The following is a 19896-nucleotide window of genomic DNA, read 5'->3' as shown; positions in this document are numbered from 1 at the left end:
AAAGTACTAATCTGCCTAGATTTTGTTTCTACCTTCCCCTCAAATTATCTCATAATAGATGTGATTTTTCTTTGTTGTTGCAAGCTTGTTTTTTGCTGTTGTCGGGCTCGATTTATCCTTTACAATTTTATCTCATTTTTGGCTTCTTTTAGCTGTAGATTCATCTCGAATGAACGATTTTTTTCGTTACTGGCTTTATGGTTAATTAATTAATTTAATAACGTATTTAGTAGGTTTTAGTCGGATGATTTGAGTTGTATTTAGCAAGCTGGATTTTCCCATTCTCTTTTTTCTTTCAAATAGCAGCTAAACCTAGATTTTCAAGCACTACCGCGTCTAACAAATTTGCATTATAGATTTAGTAAATTCGCTCTTCTAAGAAGACTAGACAAAACAACGAATTTAATATTGCACTTAAGATTCACGAAATCAGTTCTATCAACAAGTTTTAGGAATACTTAGATAATGCGTTTTTGCTATAAATTAAAATGGCGAGATAAATGTGTATGTAAAAATCAATACTGAAACAGGTAAAATGATGCTAACACACGAAATTAATCAAAGTTTCGAGAATAAATTATAAGAAAACTAAAAAACAACAAAATTACCGCGAAATGTGCTACTTTTAGTTAGTACTAATTCCTAGCCTTAGCTTCAGCTCCCTAGTCGGGTTTTAATTTCTCTATGCCATAATTATATAGTTATTTTTTTTGTAATGCAAGTACATAATGCGTGTAATTAATGTATATGTAAGTGTGTGTTTTTTCTTCTTTCATGTAGATAAATTACTTCTAGCTAGTATACTAAGTGATGGGCAATTGTTACCGTCCGCTCGCAAACTTCCTTACCACATCCTCAACTGTAAAATAGCATGCTTCTATTGTTCTCCCGTCGCACTTAACAGTTAGGTCGCAGCTTTCCCCATTATTTCTGCTCATTACGTTACTATTTAGGTTGTTTTTTGTTGTATTCTTGTTAAATTTAAATACTCCTTTTAATAAGTTTTCTTGTTTATCTAACCTTCTAAATATATATATATATATATAGTTTTACTCAATTATGTATATAGAACTTCAGTGGTCTATGGTTTAAGGGTTAAAAATTTAATTTCCGTACCTTTGCCGCCTAGTTACGAGTTCGCAGTCCGTATTCGTAATGCGAGTCCTCCGCTTTGCGTAATAGTGCTAAAAACACCACTGCCCTATAAGCCTAACTCCGAACAGTCGAATTGAAAAAAAAACTTTTAGCTTACTTTTTTACTTCCTGTTTTATGTTGTGTTCTTCCTCAAAATGGCACAATGAAAAAATGTTGAAACTAGCAAAAAAATCGTTTATCCTGTCGTTATTACATTCTAATGTATAAATATTCTTAGGTATTGTATATATATAATATATATTTTTATTATATATCTAAAAAATGTACAGAGTGTGGTGGATATCGAACTGAATAATCTTAGCTTCTCTTTCTGCTATAGGTTGTGTGGGGCTCCAGGCTCGTTATACGTGCTCTCTGTCGCATTAAACTAACGTAGAATGTCGGAGGATTTGCCACTTTGGGATCGGAAGGGTTTCGTGCAACGAGTTCTAAACTTCTACTAGTTGTCTAAGATGAGTGTGACGTGACGGAAAAAAGTTGTTCGAAACAGTGTGGGTAGCTAAACGACTGATGGTTTGTGAAAAGAATTGGACTTCCATTTGTTAGTAATCAGCTTCTCTTTCTCTCTGCCTTTGCTACCTCTTACGTTTTTTGTTTGTTATTTAGTGTATTCCTCTGACGACTAATAGTTAAGTTTGTAGTTGTTTGTTGTGGGTGGTTTGCTTTATAACTTTCGCTTTTTGTTCTATAGCTTTCTAAAGTGCGCCTTGTCAGTTGATGTGGAGCAGCTCGACGCTCGTGAAATTCCTCGGTTTCGCGCGAATGTGGTTATGTGTATCTCGAACGGTCGGTTCTATGTGAAAGACCTGCTGGTTAGATACGGTTTGTTTTTGTATTTTTTTGTTCTTATTTTCACTTTTCTTTTAATTGATGATATAGTACTTTTGTCTAAGGATTAACTTCGTATTTTAAAGCTTCAGCTACGCACGATTCAAATGGGGAAAAAGAAACAAAGTAAAAAGCAAAATTAGTAACCTATCTATGTAACAATAACCAGTTAATCTTAAAACAATCATTAAGAATTCAAAAACAGCTACTCACCAGAAGCACTCTTTAAAGCGCTTTTGATCTCTGATTGTTAATAGGGTCTATTGGCGTCTTTTGGTCTCTTCAGCTGAACTTTCAGTCTTTTCATACCAATCTGAAAACCATTCATGGCTTGGATTGCAGCTTGAGCGCTAGCTGGATTGTCAAACGACACAAAACCTGTTTTGGGAAAATGAAGAAAAACAAATGCAATGCAAAACATTATAAAATATTGCGAAAACATGTTATAAGACAAGAATGATTGGATCTGACTAGACCGATTAGTTTAATAAAACACATTTTTAACCCATTATAGCTCAGTCATGTTAAAACTTTTGGTTATCAACACAATTCTTCGTTATGAAAGCATTAGCACCTCGAAAAAATGTAGCATGATGAAATTGAGCATAAATTGCTTTGATTAAGGGATCGCGATTCTCTTGATCATAGCCGCATAGGCTGAATTTTTGCATAATGGTGGGAAAATCACAGACCCGAAAACTGTACACCCAGATGCTGACGAAGCCTCATTGTCTCATTATGGATCATGAGCCTCACGGCAGCTTCCGGGTCTTCTTTGACCTGTACCAGTTTGATGTTCAGGAGGAAGTAAGGAAGCAGATACTTTCAAAGTTTGTCAATAAATACATGATTTGGCAAGCGATCTGCTCATGTGGCAAACGGAGTGCGCCCTTCGTGACTACCGGGACTGTAAATGAGAAGATCTACCTCAAGGAGTGTCTACAGAAGCGTCTGCTTCCTCTGTTGAAGCAACACGACGGTCCTATGACCTTCCGGCCGAATCTAGCTTTGTTCAACTATTCAAATGTTGTCCTGGAGGAGTGCGAAGCTAATGGGGTCACTTTCTTAACCATGGACATGATTCCTCTCCCCCCCTCCCTCTTCCCACTCCATCACACCGGAACTAAGGCTCATCGAAAAATACTGAAGCAGGCACTGCGGAAGCATCTCAAGGAGTTGAAATTCGAGGAATACATGAAGAAAAGTGGGTTGCCGTAGAGAAGAAGCTGCAGCCAGATGTTGTACAGAACCTAATGAGTGGAGTTAAACGGTCACTAATGGGTTATATTTTATTGTCTGAAAGTTTGAAAAGGATCAGTCCACTAGGTAATTTTGTTTTCCATGATGCAATTTGATATGGGACATCCTTTGCATTTAAAATTGTCATGCCGTGCGACTCAAACACGTTCGTTGTTTATTCATTTATCCACTTTATTTTTGAGAAGAACACCATTTATTGTGAAGGTATCTGAATGGGACTGAAAAGACCGTATCGTTGTACGTCCGTTGGGCTTTCTTTTCCAGTTCGGCTTTCAATCAAGATTTCAGCACCCCTAATGCGGGGCCATGTTTTATGTATGATTTTTATGTTGAATTTCACAGAGCGAGTAAAGGTGCTCTCTGAAATGAAACATTAGCCTTGGCTTACTAGCCAGAACAAGTTGTAAATATCATTGTCACATCCCAACCTCGTCACTCCCAAAAATTCGTATATCCGATTCAAATTGTAACCGTCGGTATGGTTGTCCACATTTCTTCCTTAGTCATTCCACTAATGAATAATTGATTGCCGTATAATTCTGAATAATCTTCTACATAATTTCAATGCACAGTTGGCTTGGGCGCTTTAATGATTGTACCATTGATCTGCCACAAACTTTAGTATTTACAAGAAAAATTGTAGGCGAACGTTCTTAATTTTCCAGTATTCCTTCATGTATCAGCAGTGCATGTGCTGACTTCAAATAAATTTCCTGGGGATGACTGCGATCTTCAAATGCACTGCTCCAGTGACCACTTCGCGTAATGTGATAATGAATAATCCGGCTAGAAATCATCCATTGGATAATGCCTAATAAGGCTGTAACTTACGGGATGCACTTTATAATGTAAACCACCCCATCGACCACAAGCTGCAAAGAATAGAAGATCGGCTTTGAGCTCCCCTTCTCAGTGATTGTCAACCACAAGAGGAGATGTACCGTACGCTGCTGGAAAACATGATATTGTCGGTCATTGCCGTCGAGCGCTAGATACATCTTATGTCGTTTTTCATTGAAAAACACCGGGGCAGTGGATTGCACTGGTTTTGCACTTTCTAGCAAAAGTGGGTATGAAACACGTCTAGTGGCCTGCTCTTCTGCTAGAAAATCAGTGCAATCCACCGCCTCGGGGTTTTTCAATGAAAAACCCCACAACCATGTTTCGCTTCGAATGTAAGACATCCTCGACGACCACCTTCAGCCGGTGCTTCTATGTAGCCATTTGCGCTTGCGACGTCCGCTGCCACATCGACCTGGTGCGGAAAGATTTCACCATATTGTCTTTCGTCTTCCGTTTCAGCGCTTGCTGAACTTTTCGTTCGCGCAAAACCGCTGGATGACCAGAATCCCACTTGCATTCAATGATTGCAATTTGCTGCAGGAGCGCCAGGATTTTTTATATGGGTTGTATCTGACCGACACAAAATAAGCCACGATGACGGACTGCTTCGTTTCGGGAGGGAGCTTGCAGTAATTACAAACGCTAGAAGATAGTTGCCTTACTGCTTTAAACGCCTTAAATGGACTGATAGAGCTAGTACGGTACTCGTCTACTTACCCTATGTTCTCAGACGTTTTCTAACTATTTGCAGTTGTGATATCCCTAAAAGCGTCCTAAAGAATTGCAACCAAAAGTTGTCAGACCCAATCCTTCTTTGTGTCAATCTTAATTAAAACCAATCGATAGAAATGTCACAAATGATCACTTACCGAAACATTTGCTCTGATTCGTGGCCCGATCGATGAAGACTTTCGAACTTATCACAGTGCCGAACGGCATGAACATCTGCATCAGCTCTCCGTCGCCAAACTCCTGCGGCAGATGGTAGATGAACAGGTTGCAGCCTTCCGGGCCTGATATGGAACAGCCTGGGAAAAGTACAAGGTCGTCTTGAAAGAATACCAACGCAATACTTGGAGTTGCTCGAAGTGTTCGGGTGCGGGACAGGGATGGATTGCTACCGTTCTGTTTCAATATAAGACGTTTCTCATGCGTTGCGAAAAATCTTATATACTGTTTGTTAGGAACTTAACCTAAATTGGGATTGCCTATGGTGAAGGAAATATATTTTAGTACTGATTTTTCACTATTCTGTTGGGAAGTAAATTTTAATACCATCACAAAAAATAATCGAAAGCTATCTATAGGAAAACAAAACACCAATTTCCATGTGAATTATGTCAAAGATTTCAGTAGCCATAAAAGTTATACATAAAGAAACATATTGAAACAACACTTATTCGAAAACTGGCAGGCATAATATAACAACACACGTGGAACAGACATGTCCTTCCTTCAGAGATCATCCAGCCCGTCCAGACTCGGTTGTTTCCAATTGTTTCAATTCCAGCACGAACGAACCAAAGCGGAACGCATATTGTGTGTGCGCATGTGTACGTGTAAGTGATTTAAGCTGACATTCTACACCAAAAATATACACCGATCTTTGCACTTAGCTTTTATGTGCTTGTGTGTTGTTCTATTATGCAACGAATGGAACCGAATCGAAATCAGTAGCATTTATTGAAAATACATCAATCGAATACGAAAAACCGAAAGTAATGTGATGAGTAACAATTACTAGAGATAACATAAGATAGAAAATCCCATCACAAACCCAACGAAAAAAAAACAACAGAAATCACAAGATGCAAAAAATCACAAAAAATAACAGATCTACAATTGAAGTGACAGAGATAGAGACAGATTCAGCGTCGCATCAGTTTTCGAGTTCCGAATCCACAAAATGACTCCGACAGAGATCAGAGCAGAGCTGTTTTTGTGTGTTTCGTTTTGGTGGAGGTGCATGGTTTGTTGTAGTTTTTTGGTTGGTTGATTATAGCGCTTTGGGGGGCGATGCTTACCTTCACGTTGTGCTGGTGCAATGGCGGCTATCGGTTGTGGTATGGCTTGCGGAAATTGTCCGTATACGGCTGGGTAGGCTGTTAAATTTACAAATTTACAATCAAAAAACAAATATACATCAACAACACACAGTAAATAGGTACGAGAATATTAAAAGACAGACAAGGAGAGGAGGGTAGGATTCGCTGTCGCGTAATGTGCTAGTTGGGGGGTATAGACATTTTTTTCCTAGTCAACTAGCAGTTGATTCTAAAGAACACACACATTTTTCAAAGGATGCTACATTTTGTGCTAGGCAATTTTAATTGCGCTGAAAGTTTCACACGAAACAAAAAAAACTAAGAGCGGGATATGGACACATTCGGAATAACAGAAAACAGACTTATCGATAGCGAACGGAAGAAAACTGCTCCCATAATATGTTGCTCTATATTTTATCCCAATATCATAAATAATGTTTACGAGTTGGGGTTCGACAGTGGTGAACGGCATAGGATGCCAGCTTTGAAACCGGAGTGTGTGGATCTAGTACCGAGTTCCGAAAATGAAAGAAACCGAGGCGGAAAATATGGCAACTATTTTTCATCGAGAGAAACAATTTATAGCGCCATACGTTGTGTAGTCCGATGCATCTGGTCGGTCGTGTGCCTCTGAGAGGAAAGTAAGAGTCGTGGTAATCCCCTGATCTCGAGAGTCTATCGACTTGCTAGTACAAGCAAGGTCAAAGTAGAGATGGCCAACTTTCCCATTCGTCAACCCTAACCAATTGCATTATCCTCAGTCGTCGAATCAACAGAGTGCTATAATAATGAATTAAACTTATAGGAAAAAGAGGTTAATCGAACAATTGACAACTTGTGAAAGACAAACCTGATCCGGTAACCCACAAATATGTTATTTTCCCGCAAAATATTACATCTATTTAAAAAAAAAATGTAATTTTAAACAGTTGATCATCATTGAAAGCTCGGAAAAGATAAATTCAGATCGGACTACTGCTATGTAAAGATATTTTGTTCAGTAAGTAAGTAGCACTTCAAGCGATTACTGTCAAATAACTTTTGGCCACCAATATTCACCTTGAAAGCTGGATTGACAAATGAATGGATAGACAAATGCAGCATTTCCTTCTGTTGCAGAATCAATGCTTTTACTGACATCAAAACTCTTTTCAGAGTTACTATACGATGATACAAGGAATATGATTGAATATTTTGCATTGCTTAAAACTATATAAAAATCTGATGCTCGCAAACAAGCTTTGAAATATATTAAAAATTGCTGTACTCCAGTCTAGAATGTATTCTCCTTAACTCATCTTTCTATTCTTTAAAAACTAACAAGAGGAACACTCACGCGACATAATCGATTGAACACGGTATACAAAAAAAGTGTTTTGAGGCCTCGTCGGAATAACATGTATGAATGTTGTTGCCAATGTTCAGCACATCCCAAGTGATACTAAAATAAGTTTGTCTTTTTCCACCTGAGTAGATTTCTCATCCGCCGAGCAAAAACACTGGCAGCCTTCGTATAGTTCCCCACTGAAACTAGCTGACACATATCGAGCGAGTAGTCTGCCAACAGCATAATTCACCCAGTAAAAACCAATTGCCTAAAAGTATTGTTAAATGAAATGGAAAATTCGTAACCGTAAACAGAACGAACGGGCGGCGAAGAAGCAACGATAAAAATCCCGGTCCTTCGTATCAAGCGCTACCGGAAAACTATACCTTCGAAACATATGTGGATACTGCGGCCAGGTTGGACCATGAGCCGCGACCGCCGCCACTGCCGATGGTGGCGAGGATGACAATATGCTAGAAGTTGTACTCTTAGGGCAACCATGACAAACGAGCGAATGTCGGTGACGGCGGCGAATAACTGGGCAGACGTAGACGGTGCAGAAAAAAACAAGATCATAACTTCTTGTACAAAAGAGAACCAATATTGGCTCAGTTCGGTGGGTTTCGCTCGAAACAAGCAAAAAAGCAAATCGAGTTTGGAGGTTCACAGTCAGATAATAATATCGACCGGGTGAATAAATCTTGCCAAATAGCGGACAGTTACGAAATTTGCAGGCGGAGAGAGGGTGTTTGAGGGAATAATGGGAGTCCGAAACAAGGTGACGCCATCAGGCCTCTCTATTGGTATGATCTTTATCTGTGCAATGATTTTGTGTTGCCTCCTTTATTGGTTTTCACCTCTTCCCTGCAGGAACTGAACTACGAGCAGACACTTTGCGACTGAAATACTGACTGGGTTTAGTGCCTTCTTTCGTGGCTTCTGTCATCGCCCACCGGAAGGAGGAAATAATATTCCAATTATTTTGGCATCCTCTCGAAATCCGGCAGTTTTCGGCTGGTTGATGTTTTCGGGTTGAAGTGTTTCCATCGAAATAGCAAACAAAGGAAGATTTATTTGGTTGTTTTTTTGTGATGTTATATATAAAGCAGCAAGGAGCTAGTCGAACTTGGAAGCCAATTATTTTCCGTTGTTGACAATCACTTAATACTAAGAATCAAGTGATGCGATTTAAATAGTATAAGAACCATTTTCTGGGATTCAGCGGTCAATGAGCTAAGGGGAATTTTTGCGCAACGTGTATTCAAATTCTTAGTGAAAATTGTCTCAGCATTTTAATCTGGTTTGACATTGCAATTACCTTATAGAATGATACCATTGCAATGATAAGAATATCAGAAAGTTAACGACAATCCATCAATAATGATATTGTGAAATGTGATGGAAAACCTACTTTATGTTATAAAATAAAAATCGTGATTTACAATTATATGTATTGTAATTAGAAAAAATATTTTCAGAGTACAATACATAATTATTTAACATAAAGTGTACAGAGAGCCAAACCGGAACGTTTACTTTCGCATCCCTTTTGGATTAGATTTTCAATGACACTTTAATCTTTATCAGTTCTTGCGCTACGTTATTGGGTAAAAGTTAAATGTGCAACAGACGCATATGCTCAAGCATTTAATATAAAAGTTTAACAGATAATTCATTTTTTGGTTAATGACGTAAGTGCCAATACCCTATTTAAGATTTTTTGGGGGTATCCAACGGAGAAAACAGATCGAAATGGTCTGTTAAGTTAAAGCAATCATGTGAAAAAGTCCCTTCAGAGGCAGTATTGGAACCTGCAACCCTTGGGACTCCGGTCCAATATGGTATCCCTCGGATATGATAACATCCCCAAAAGAACACATGCTTATCGCATTGGCGACAGCTATCGTACTACCCTACCACTTAAGCGAGATCCCACTCAACCGCGAACTTCATTAGCTGAAAATGTTTTGTTTTGGAAATACGTAGAGTTGGGACGAAAACTAGAAGGAACATTTTAAAGAATGGCGTTTTCCGTTTTGTCATGATCGAGTTTTATGTGTATTTTCGTTATATTATCAGTTATATGAATAGCTAATCTTAATGTTTGAAAACAGTTTTTTTACGATCAATATCAAATCAATTTGATACCGTCAAATTTGGTTTAGCATCTTCTAGCGAATTTTACAACGAGAAACAGCACATCTATGGATAAAACAATTTAGGAGTTGAATCTTCCTAGAAGTAGTTATGGAGAGTTTACTCCTCAAAGAAATTTAGATCGAAACTTTATGTGTTCAGGAAAGTTTTGAAGAGCGTTATTCCAAAAAATATGTTGAAAGCGTATATGTTCAGGGAATCGAAAAACTTGAATTATTTTGATAATACTCTATATGGTAAATTTATTCTGGTGTTTATCAAGAATGAAATTAACATTTTGTCAGAGGCCTGAGTTGCTGAAGCTTACAATGAGAAGTTATTTTGAAGAAAACTGAATTCAAGAAAATATCGTGAATTTCGTTTTATGGCTCGATATGCTCCATACATGTAGCATTCATACCTGCAACAAATTTGTTTAAATGATAGTCGCATCAAATTTGAGACAAGGCACGAAGCCTGTTACTATTTTTTTGAAGAGTTAATTCTCTATTATTCTTATAGAATTATTAAATCAGAAGATGCGCTGTTCTATGTTGAAAAAATTCTTCGAATTTATTATCCTTGGCAGTAACAATAATTTTCAAACATTTATTTAAGGGGGGGGGGGGGGGGGTAGCATGAAAAATTACAGAATGTTATTGAAATGAGTAATATAATGTACAAAAGTTTCGATCAATTCGCTTCTCCCATCTTTCTCAAAAAATTGACAAAAAAACTGATTTTTTTACGCTGGAACACTTACCTCCCCCCCCCCTCCTTACTTTTCAAGTGTACATTCTTTGACTTTATTTATATATTATACAAGAAAATTATCTATGGAGGTTTACAAGCTGCCCGTTTTTAATGCTTATTCTGTGTAGACGCAATATTTTATGAAAGTTACATTAAATTCTAGTATTTTCGAAAAATCGCCGATTTTCATTCAAACCCCCTTTGAGCCGAATTTCAGGCCACGCCGATGGGGCCATCTATATACCACGTGGACAATTTAGGGAAGGGTAGTAATCCCGAGAAAGTCCACGCTTGCCCTAGAAGGAAAGGGTGGGATAAGGAAAATGTCCAGATTTGTATCGTCATTTTTTACAGGATTTTGGAAAGTGCTTATAATTGCATAGTGTGTGCGAATGTGTATGGATTTGTGTAAATCGAAAATATCCATGGTAACTATCATCAAAAAAGTCGAGCAGAACAAAAACCGAGAATTGTTTTCACTCTGCATCACTTGATTCAATTATCTATAAGTGTTTTTGATTTGAAAGCTCATTGTTAAAATTACGAGTCTACTTGAAATTCTAGTTATAATGATGAATCTAAAAGATCATACTGTCGTTCAGAATTGATATCTTTCCATGGAAATGTGGCATAAGACTAAAGGATTGCATGATATTCTGTGGTTGAATTTGAACGATTTTCGTAGGTGGATCGAGTGGGGTGCCGCATCAAGGCTGTTCTTTGTATGAGTGAAACAAAGACGCGAAATTTTGTGATCTGTTGCCCTCAAGGCTATTCTTTGTGTTGGCAGTTTTTGTATTCAGTCACCGGCGTGTGTATAATATCTACATCCAGCCGTTCGCCGCTTAAAGACTTTATCTTAACATTGCTCAATTAAATATTAGTTCTCCAATAGTGTTCTTAAGTTGTTGCTTTGTGCCGGGCTCTGTACCCGAACATAATTGTCCATTGTCGAGAAAGACCCACTTGATGGTGAAATGGATGTCGAACAAGATTCGGCAACAAAGACTCCGATGCTCCATTTGAAGTCCTACCCATTGAACTCGACTTGGGTATATCTGTTCTTTTTCCTGCGCAGACGATGTTCAGCAATGACTGACATTTTGAAAGTCCGCCCTGATAAGCTGAGGGTTGTGGTTTCCGATCTAAATCAAGCAAAAGACATTGCTGGAAATAAGAATCTTACGACGGACTTCCGAGTCTACTTGCCCGCCCATAAAATTGAGGTAAATGGCGTCATAAGCGATTCGAGTTTTACCTGGGGGATCTACTAGAGAAGGATGGCTGTTCCAAAGACCCCCTGCTGTAACCAGCAAAAATTTGGACGGCAAGCGAGTGCATTCAGGATTAGTCACACAGAACGGGATAAAAACCTGTGTGCTTTTAGACTCGTATCGATTGATTTTCGCCGGGTCTGATTTTCCAAATTACGTCCTGTTCGACAAGATTCGTCGGCCTGTCCGCCTTTTTGTACCGCGGGCCAATGCAACGAACTGAGCAACACATCCACTTATTGTCACAACAAGATAGGGTGTGGCAAGTGAAAAGTGTCCCTACTGTAAGAGGAGTTTACGTGACCTCACGTATGTCGTGCAAACAGCGCGAGGAGAAACTGAAGCGTTCACATAATGGACGCTCTATGCACTTTTTCGCAGAAATGCTAAAGAGAAGAAATGCTGGCTAAGGTTTCACGACGAGTGCGGTTTTGACGAGGTTCAAGAAGGGACATTTTTTATTGTGCCTAGAAGCTATAGGAAGATTTTCTCACCCGAGATTCCTTGTAAAAGTCAAAAGGTTTCCCTTGGTTCCACCACGAAACCGATGCATTTGGAAATTTGAGATCAAGTTTAACTGCTTCCAGGAACACCAGAAACCCCAAGTGTCTCAACCCAGTCAACTTAATGCTGGACAGATGAACTTCCCTGACATTGTGGATCTGATAGTTACGAAAACTTTTAAGAAGATCAGAAATGTTGAAAGATTTCTGATACCCTTAAACATTTTTTGATCACTTTTCTACCTATAGTGAGAACACTTTTGAAGCAGCTGACTGCAAAATGGCCCCTCTTTACAGCGCTCGTATTTTCCTCTTACAGTGGAATTGCAGAAGTATTCTTCCAAAAATCGATTCTTTTAAACTTTCAATAAATAATATAAAATGTGACGCATTTGCGTGGTGCGAAACGTGGTTCACTTTAGAAATACACCTAAATTTTCACTATTTTAATATTATTCGCATAAATCGAAACTACTATGGTACTTTGGGGATCAAAAATCAAAAAATAATCGATCCACCCTACTCCACGACCTTTGTGACAACTTCAATATAACAATCTTGAACATGGGAAAAATGACACGGAATCCTACAGCAGTGGCACGCCCAAGCGCTTTAGACTTATTTTTCTACTGAACATCGCTGCGGTTGGATTGCATCTTGATGCCTACGCTAGCGACCACCTGTCGGTGGTAATAACAATCACTTTCGGTTTAAGACCACCTGAAACAATTAATGTTTCTTATGACCTCACACGAAACATTCATTGGAAGAGCTACGCAGTTTTGGCAGTCTTGATTCTCGATACCGCGATTCAAGTGCAGATGAAACGCGTACCAGACGCGAACACCTGCGGGCGGTCTTTTGCGTCTAAAAAATTCCTGAAAGTTGGAAGCTATGGTGGTATTCTCACTTTATCTTTTGCCATGCAGCAATAACACTCCAGGGTTCGATAGAATCAAATTCAACTTGTTGATTAATCTACCTGATTCCGCGAAAAAGCGTTTGTTGGTTTTATTCAATAAGTTCCTGGCGAGTTACATTGTCCCTAAAGACTGGAGGTAAGTGAGAGGGATCGCCATTCCAAAACCTGGGAAACCAACCTCCGAGCACAATTCGTATCGGCCGATTGAAATGTCATCCTGCATTCGGAAGATGTTCGAAAAAATGATCTCTTACCATTTCGACAATTGGGTCGAAACAAATGGTTTTCTGTCAGATACACAATTAAGATTCTGCACCAGTAAAGGAACGAACCATTGCCTTGCGTGGCTTTTAACAGAAATTCTAATGCAACAATATGATTTCATTCTCGCAGTACCCGCTCAAATGACACCAATATTGTTAATGGTTTACACTCTGCTGTGATAACCGGAAGACTCAGTCTTGGTTTTCAAAATTGCACCAATAATCAATTTCGGTCTTCTAGGCCCTTTTGAAAAATAGCTCTTGTATAAAAATATTGCAATTGTCAGAGAAAATCATAGAGATTCATAAACCGAACACAACTTAAAAGTTTCGTTCGAATCGACGATGGTCATATTTTGTCGTTGGCCGGTTTCTCGTGGAATTCCTCAAACGAAAGACACAAAAACATGATGAATATAGTAATCATCGAGTAATTGCTCCGATGCAAATAGGAATATCTGTACGTGCTACTGCTCGTGATTTTGCTATTCCAAGATTGAATTTCATTTTCTTCATGGTACAATTCTAGAACATAACATTCATTTAATTTGGGTAATATCTGTCCTAAATCAACCAAAAACATAGGCGGTTGGGTTTACCACACCATTTTTAAAAACAGCAAAAATGAACTTTTTCGTAAAACGCTTGTATCTCAAATTTTAATTTTATATAAAACGACTTGATCCGATGTAAAATGAACATTTTACAGCCAAAACCATTTACTAGGTCGGATTTGCTCCACCTTACCATACTTATATTTAACCGTTATGTGTCCAACAAAAACACCTTTAACAGGCCGACGAGAGTACCCGGGTATCCACGTCAGCCTGTTACGTAGTAAAAAAAATCTGGAGCCCCTCCTCACTCCCCCTTACTACATCAACAATATTATTAACCCAAAAGCTTGACTTAGTGAAGTTCTAAGATGTCACAAAGTTTCAATTTCCAGCTATGGATAAAACATGGAAATTTAATTCATTGAAACCTAAAAAGGTACCCGGGTACCGCGTCGGACATTTATATCCGGTTAAGATAGCTCCAAATGGTACCCATCCTCATGATAGCTTCCAGTGTTTTGTGGTAATCAGAAGTCGCCATTTTGGTTTATAAAAAGGCGTCAAAATCAATTTCTGTCTTCTACCGACCACCCCTTTCAAATGACACCCATATTGATGATAGTTTTCACTGCTTCTTTGGAACCGGAACCAGCCATCTTGGGTTTTCAAAATAGCGTCAGTAAACCAATATCTGGCTTTCTTGACCACCTGCTTTACAATGATAACATTATTGATGGTGATTTGTACTGTTTTATGATAAACGGAAGACACCATCTTGGTTTTCAAAATGGCGTTAAATATCAATTTCTGTTCTCTACTGCCATATGACACTCATATTGATGATGGTTTTTACTGTTTAGTGGTAACCGGAAGCCACCATCTTGGTTACAAAATGCGGAAGCGGCGCCGGAATGACCATAATTTGAGGGAACTGTAAGACCGTATGATTGAAAGAACTTCGCATTTCGTATAAATTTAACCCAAAAGGCTGGAATGATAGTAAAGTAGGTATATTTTGTTTGGTTCTCACGGAACAGTTCTCCGGTGGCCAAGATTGGTCCAATTCATGTCTATTGTGAAAGATCAAGGGAAATAGTCATATGTCGCGCATTTCAAAAAAAGTGATTAGTAAAATTTCTGATATGTTTCTTCAAAACTCGTCCGTCACCCCACTGGGGTTCCGGATATACCCCATTTGTGAAACTCAGGAAAGACCTATGTCTGTCTTTTTTCATTTGGGGACCACTGCGTTGTGGTGAATGCTTATGACATCGCTGTTCACGGCGAGCGACTGCCTCCAAATACTAGATTGCATTCTAGTCTGACAAATTGTAAACTGCCAGTTCAGCGTAATATCGTTGCACAGTGGTCCAAAACGCGAAAAACGTGATCGTTTTGAATAACTTCGAAATGGTTAGTTATAGCGATTTACTATCTTCGGAAGAATTTATGACAATGAGACGCTCCATCTTTATAAGTCAAAAGTTTGATGATTAATCCTCCTTCAAGTGAGATTCAAAATTTATTTCTCATATAATTAAAGATAGCGAATTGGTGTACTCTGCAAAGTTGTAGTAAATTCTTCTACAAGAAACTTTACTGAAGATGGTAATAGTCTATCTTTAATATTCTTTGAGATATATAGCATTATTAGAGGAAATACCGAAAAAATCAATTTTTTCATTATAACTTCTTTCCAAGATTTTTTGGAAGTTCAAAATGTTCTACAAAACTATCACAATTGATGAAATACAAAATTTCGGTGAAGGAAGCAACTTAATATGTTGAGCAGATTCTGAGATATTCACGATTTTTAGTCGAAAAATGGCCTACTTTGCACTCAAATAATTCATGAACGGGCAAAAACGGGCAAACTACTCTATATGTATTTGAAAGTACAAGAAAGATGCTGCAAGATTCTGTATGAATCACTTGTATCCGGTTGTATCCATGGCTCTGGTAGCTGTATTTAAAGAATATCATTTATTAGTCTAAAATATTGATACGAAACATATTCGATAAAACTGTTGAGCTACAGTGGTGGTACCTTCGGCAAAGTGTCGGGAAATATTCTTCTTAGAAACATTGCCGAAGACACCAGTTTGCCACATTTACTAGTTTCTTAGATATGGTGCAATATTTATGGAAAGCCTACTAAAAGCGATTCATTCGGTAATCGCGCATGCTTTGATTACTTGTTTAGCATTGTCACTGTATAGCGTTACATATTCGGTGAACTGAAGAGTGGGACTATGTTCGGCATTCTATGTGGAATGTTCTCACAAGAGACATTGTCGAAGACAGCAGCTTTCTGTCTTGACTGGTTTTTAGATACAGTGCATTGTTCGGTGGTACAGAGAGTAATGCGTTGTCTTATGAGCCATATAGTCGAATCCTAACAAGAAACGATTTTAAGTATAAGTAGGTTGTGTATTAGCTCTGAAATCGGTTGCAAAGTTTGTCAACACAGAAGGTCAAGTTCCACAATAGAATGTAGTACCAGGGCTTGGAACATTAATATAAGCAAACCGTTTACGTTTGCTATGAACGACTTGACAGTTGAATTTGTATTATTATGAAAGAAAGCCTTTTAAAAATTTGTTTATTGTCCACCATCGCGATTACTGCAAATACAAATCATTCGATCCAATAAACAACAACTGACGTAACGCTATACAGGGACAATGCTAAACAAGTAATCATGGCCGGTTGTCACGGTAAAGATAGATACGTCTACCTTTATCAAGGACACATGATAGTGAACTCGAGTGATTCGTAGTTATTCTGCCTAAGCTCGACCCTCATTATCAGAAGGCAAAAATTAAGCCCGCACGATATTAAGCCTGTTCTAATGACCCTGCCACTTCTAGTTTTCCGATCTGTTTACTTCACATCCTTGCTCTCACTTGAGTACTATGGCTCTAAGTTTCATAACTTTCCCTACCCAGTAATCTCTAGCTAATTGAATGTCGTTAAAACGTAAAAAAAGAAAATGTGACTAACATAGTCGAAATAAAAAAGGGGAAACAAGTAATCAAAGCAAGCGCGATTACCGAATGAATCGCTTTTAGTAGGTTTTTCATAAATATTGCACCATATCTAAGAAATTAGTAAAGGTGGCAAACTGGTGTCTTCGGCAATGTTTCTAAGAAGAATATTCCCCGACACTTTGCCGAAGGTACCACCACTGTATCTCAACCGTTTTACCGAATATGTTTCGTATCAATATTTTAGACTAATAAATGATATTCTTTAAATACAGCTACCAGAGCCATGGATACAACCGGATACAAGTGATTCATACAGAATCTTGCAGCATCTTTCTTGTACTTTCAAATACATATAGAGTAGTTTGCCCGTTTTTGCCCGTTCATGAATTATTTGAGTGCAAAGTAGGCCATTTTTCGACTAAAAATCGTGAATATCTCAGAATCTGCTCAACATATTAAGTTGCTTCCTTCACCGAAATTTTGTATTTCATCAATTGTTATGGTTTTGTAGAACATTTTGAACTTCCAAAAAATCTTGGAAAGAAGTTATAATAAAAAATTGATATTTTCGGTATTTCCTCTAATAATGCTCAATATCTCAAAGAATATTAAAGATAGACTATTACCATCTTCAGTAAAGTTTCTTGTAGAAGAATTTACTACAACTTTGCAGAATACACCAATTTGCTATCTTTAATTATATGAGAAATAAATTTTGAATCTCACTTATAGGAGGATTAATCATCAAACTTTTGACTTATAAAGATGAAGCGTCTCATTGTCATAAATTCTTCCGAAGATAGTATATCGCTATAACTAACCATTTCGAAGTTATTCAAAACGATCACGTTTTTCGCGTTTTAAACCACTGTGCGTTGTTTGTTGCTGCAACTGTTGTGAATAAAGAAAGATAACGCTTTATAAGCATTATACCAGCTCTAATGCAAAATGCGCATTAGAATCATGCGTTTTGCATGCAAATCACGAGTCGTGTTTTGGGTACACCTCTTTACAGGACAATCTCTGGGTAAGTGAACGACATTAGTATAATCCCGTGAGTACCTTACTGTTCGCCATAACTTGTTAGAAAATTATTACCAAAAATATTATGAGGCGTTAGATAAGACTAAAGTTTAATAATCAGTCCTTATTGATAGATGTAAACTTCAGTTTATTTCGATTGACCCAAAAAAAGTTTATTTGTTAATAATTACATTTAAACTCATATCTGAAAAAAGGCTTACCCAACTGCGTTCGATGAAACCTACCTACACTGAGGTTTTCAAGAGAATTTTATACCGAATCTAAACATGAATGTTCGAGTAATTTCTCTTGTTTCACTGTAAATGGTCCTCTTGTTACAATTAAGATAAATCAATTACTACTTTCTTGCTATTAATTAATACAGCATCCGAAGAATACTTATTGTCGACTATTATGCGTCCATTATTGATATTTTATTCACAGCGCTCTCTGTAGTATAAATGTATGCATTCTGCATTATTTCTAAAATACAAATTTAAGCGCAACATTTGCTGGTGACAAGTTTAAAATCACCTTACCCAAACTTATTCCTCCCTTCGTAACAAGCTCAGCTCCAACCCCTTGTTAATCATTCAGTAGAACTACTTTCCATTTATCTTTCAATGATAAAACTGCTACTGAAATACCATTCCAGACTTGGACTTGGCTGGTCCCAATTTGTAACGTTCCTAATTGCAACTAGTTAGCAGTAGAGTTGCCATGTCAGTGTAAAAACCTTCCCACTTCCGGCCAATTTCTCCTAAACTGACCTAACATATATCTTTGCCTTTCTGCCCTGCTATACACTATGCAATCTAACTGAACCAGCATTGTCGTCACAGTTTTCCTTCCTCCTGAAAGTCTCAAGTTCTCAGCACAGACTCGGAGACAGCGAGCCGCCCAGAGTTCCAGTGGGCGAGTCATGTTTCATTAAAAATATAAACTTTCTCACCCGAAAACAAATAACAAAGTTTAATTGCATTTCAGCCCTGGTACTGCTGCTGTTTGAGTGAAAAAAAAACTTTCTACTTAACTGGACAGGGAGAGGAAGCCCCCCCTGGGTTGGTATGGTTGCCTGTGATGCACTATTTCGTTTTACTCCAACCGAAAGGAACAGGGGTCCTGCTATAGTTTTTTTTCGCAGCATTTCGCTTGAAATCAGAGTCAAGCCAAGTTGTTTGTAGATTTTTCTCTGTGCGCTGTTGCTTCCATTCATTCAACAACTTCCAGAAACGTAACAATGAGACCTCTCAACGTACCAACTTTTCCTGTAAATAACAATCTCCCGCACTCCGGTTTCCCAGCCAGCCGGAACGAGGTGGCAGTGGCAACAGTAACAAGTATAAAAACACCAACTTGGACCCCCTAGCAGTATCCCAGATGTTTGGTTGTTGGATGATTTCTACTAGAATGAGAATAACTATAGTAGTATTTTTTCAGATTCATGTAGAAGCCTAACCTTTTGTTTTACCAAACCCTCCCTAAATTTATTTGACTTTAGACTTTACAGCTTTATTCAAGGTTACCCAACATATACTCCTACTAGTGTCGTTTCCGTTTTTGTGGCAAGTTACATAATATTTTAGAATGTATGTCAAGGTCTTAATGTGTCCTTCAGTCGAGTGATAGCTTGACAAATTCAAACACAAATATGTGAAATGGGAATCACAAAGCTATTTATAAAATAACAATTCCAGGGATAAATCATATTTATTGCTTTTCAACAGCGTGCTCTGCTAGCGTAACAATTTGTGAAACTGTTTTAAATTACAGTACTTTTCACCTGCTACAGATTGATAAATCAGTGCACCACTGCCTCGCTGTCACAACGCTCCTGGTGCGTATGAACGACCGACTGTGGGTGGCTCTGTAGCGAACAAAAAGCAATCCTTTCGGTTTTGTCGACAGTTTTCACCGGGGTATAAATAAAATTGTTGACGACATTTAAATGAACAAAATTTTAAATTGTATTTAAAACAAGCAGTCTGGATTAGTTTTCCAATTCTCTCTTGTGCG

At 38.0% G+C, this 19896-nt stretch overlaps 1 protein-coding gene across 7 annotated transcripts in view; it reads right to left on the bottom strand.

Moving 5' to 3' along the window:
* Positions 1-1022: 1022 nt before the first annotated feature.
* Positions 1023-19896, bottom strand: part of LOC131694044 (CUGBP Elav-like family member 4) — a 467189-nt gene continuing 448315 nt past the window's right edge. For 5 of the 7 annotated variants that reach the window (XM_058982390.1, XM_058982391.1, XM_058982396.1 and 2 more), the window contains 4 exons: positions 6112-6189; positions 4957-5115; positions 2198-2362; positions 1023-2076 (listed from right to left, as the gene is read on the bottom strand). In XM_058982390.1, the coding sequence (XP_058838373.1) occupies positions 2235-2362; positions 4957-5115; positions 6112-6189 (365 nt within the window). In that variant the 3' untranslated portion in view covers positions 1023-2076; positions 2198-2234. The remainder of the gene's footprint in view (positions 2077-2197; positions 2363-4956; positions 5116-6111; positions 6190-19896) is intronic. The other 2 variants (XM_058982393.1, XM_058982394.1) reach the window with 1 other exon arrangement.

This window comes from Topomyia yanbarensis, chromosome 3 (assembly GCF_030247195.1).
Source record: "Topomyia yanbarensis strain Yona2022 chromosome 3, ASM3024719v1, whole genome shotgun sequence".
Taxonomy (NCBI): domain Eukaryota; kingdom Metazoa; phylum Arthropoda; class Insecta; order Diptera; family Culicidae; genus Topomyia; species Topomyia yanbarensis.
This window is presented reverse-complemented; position numbering and strand designations above follow the sequence as displayed.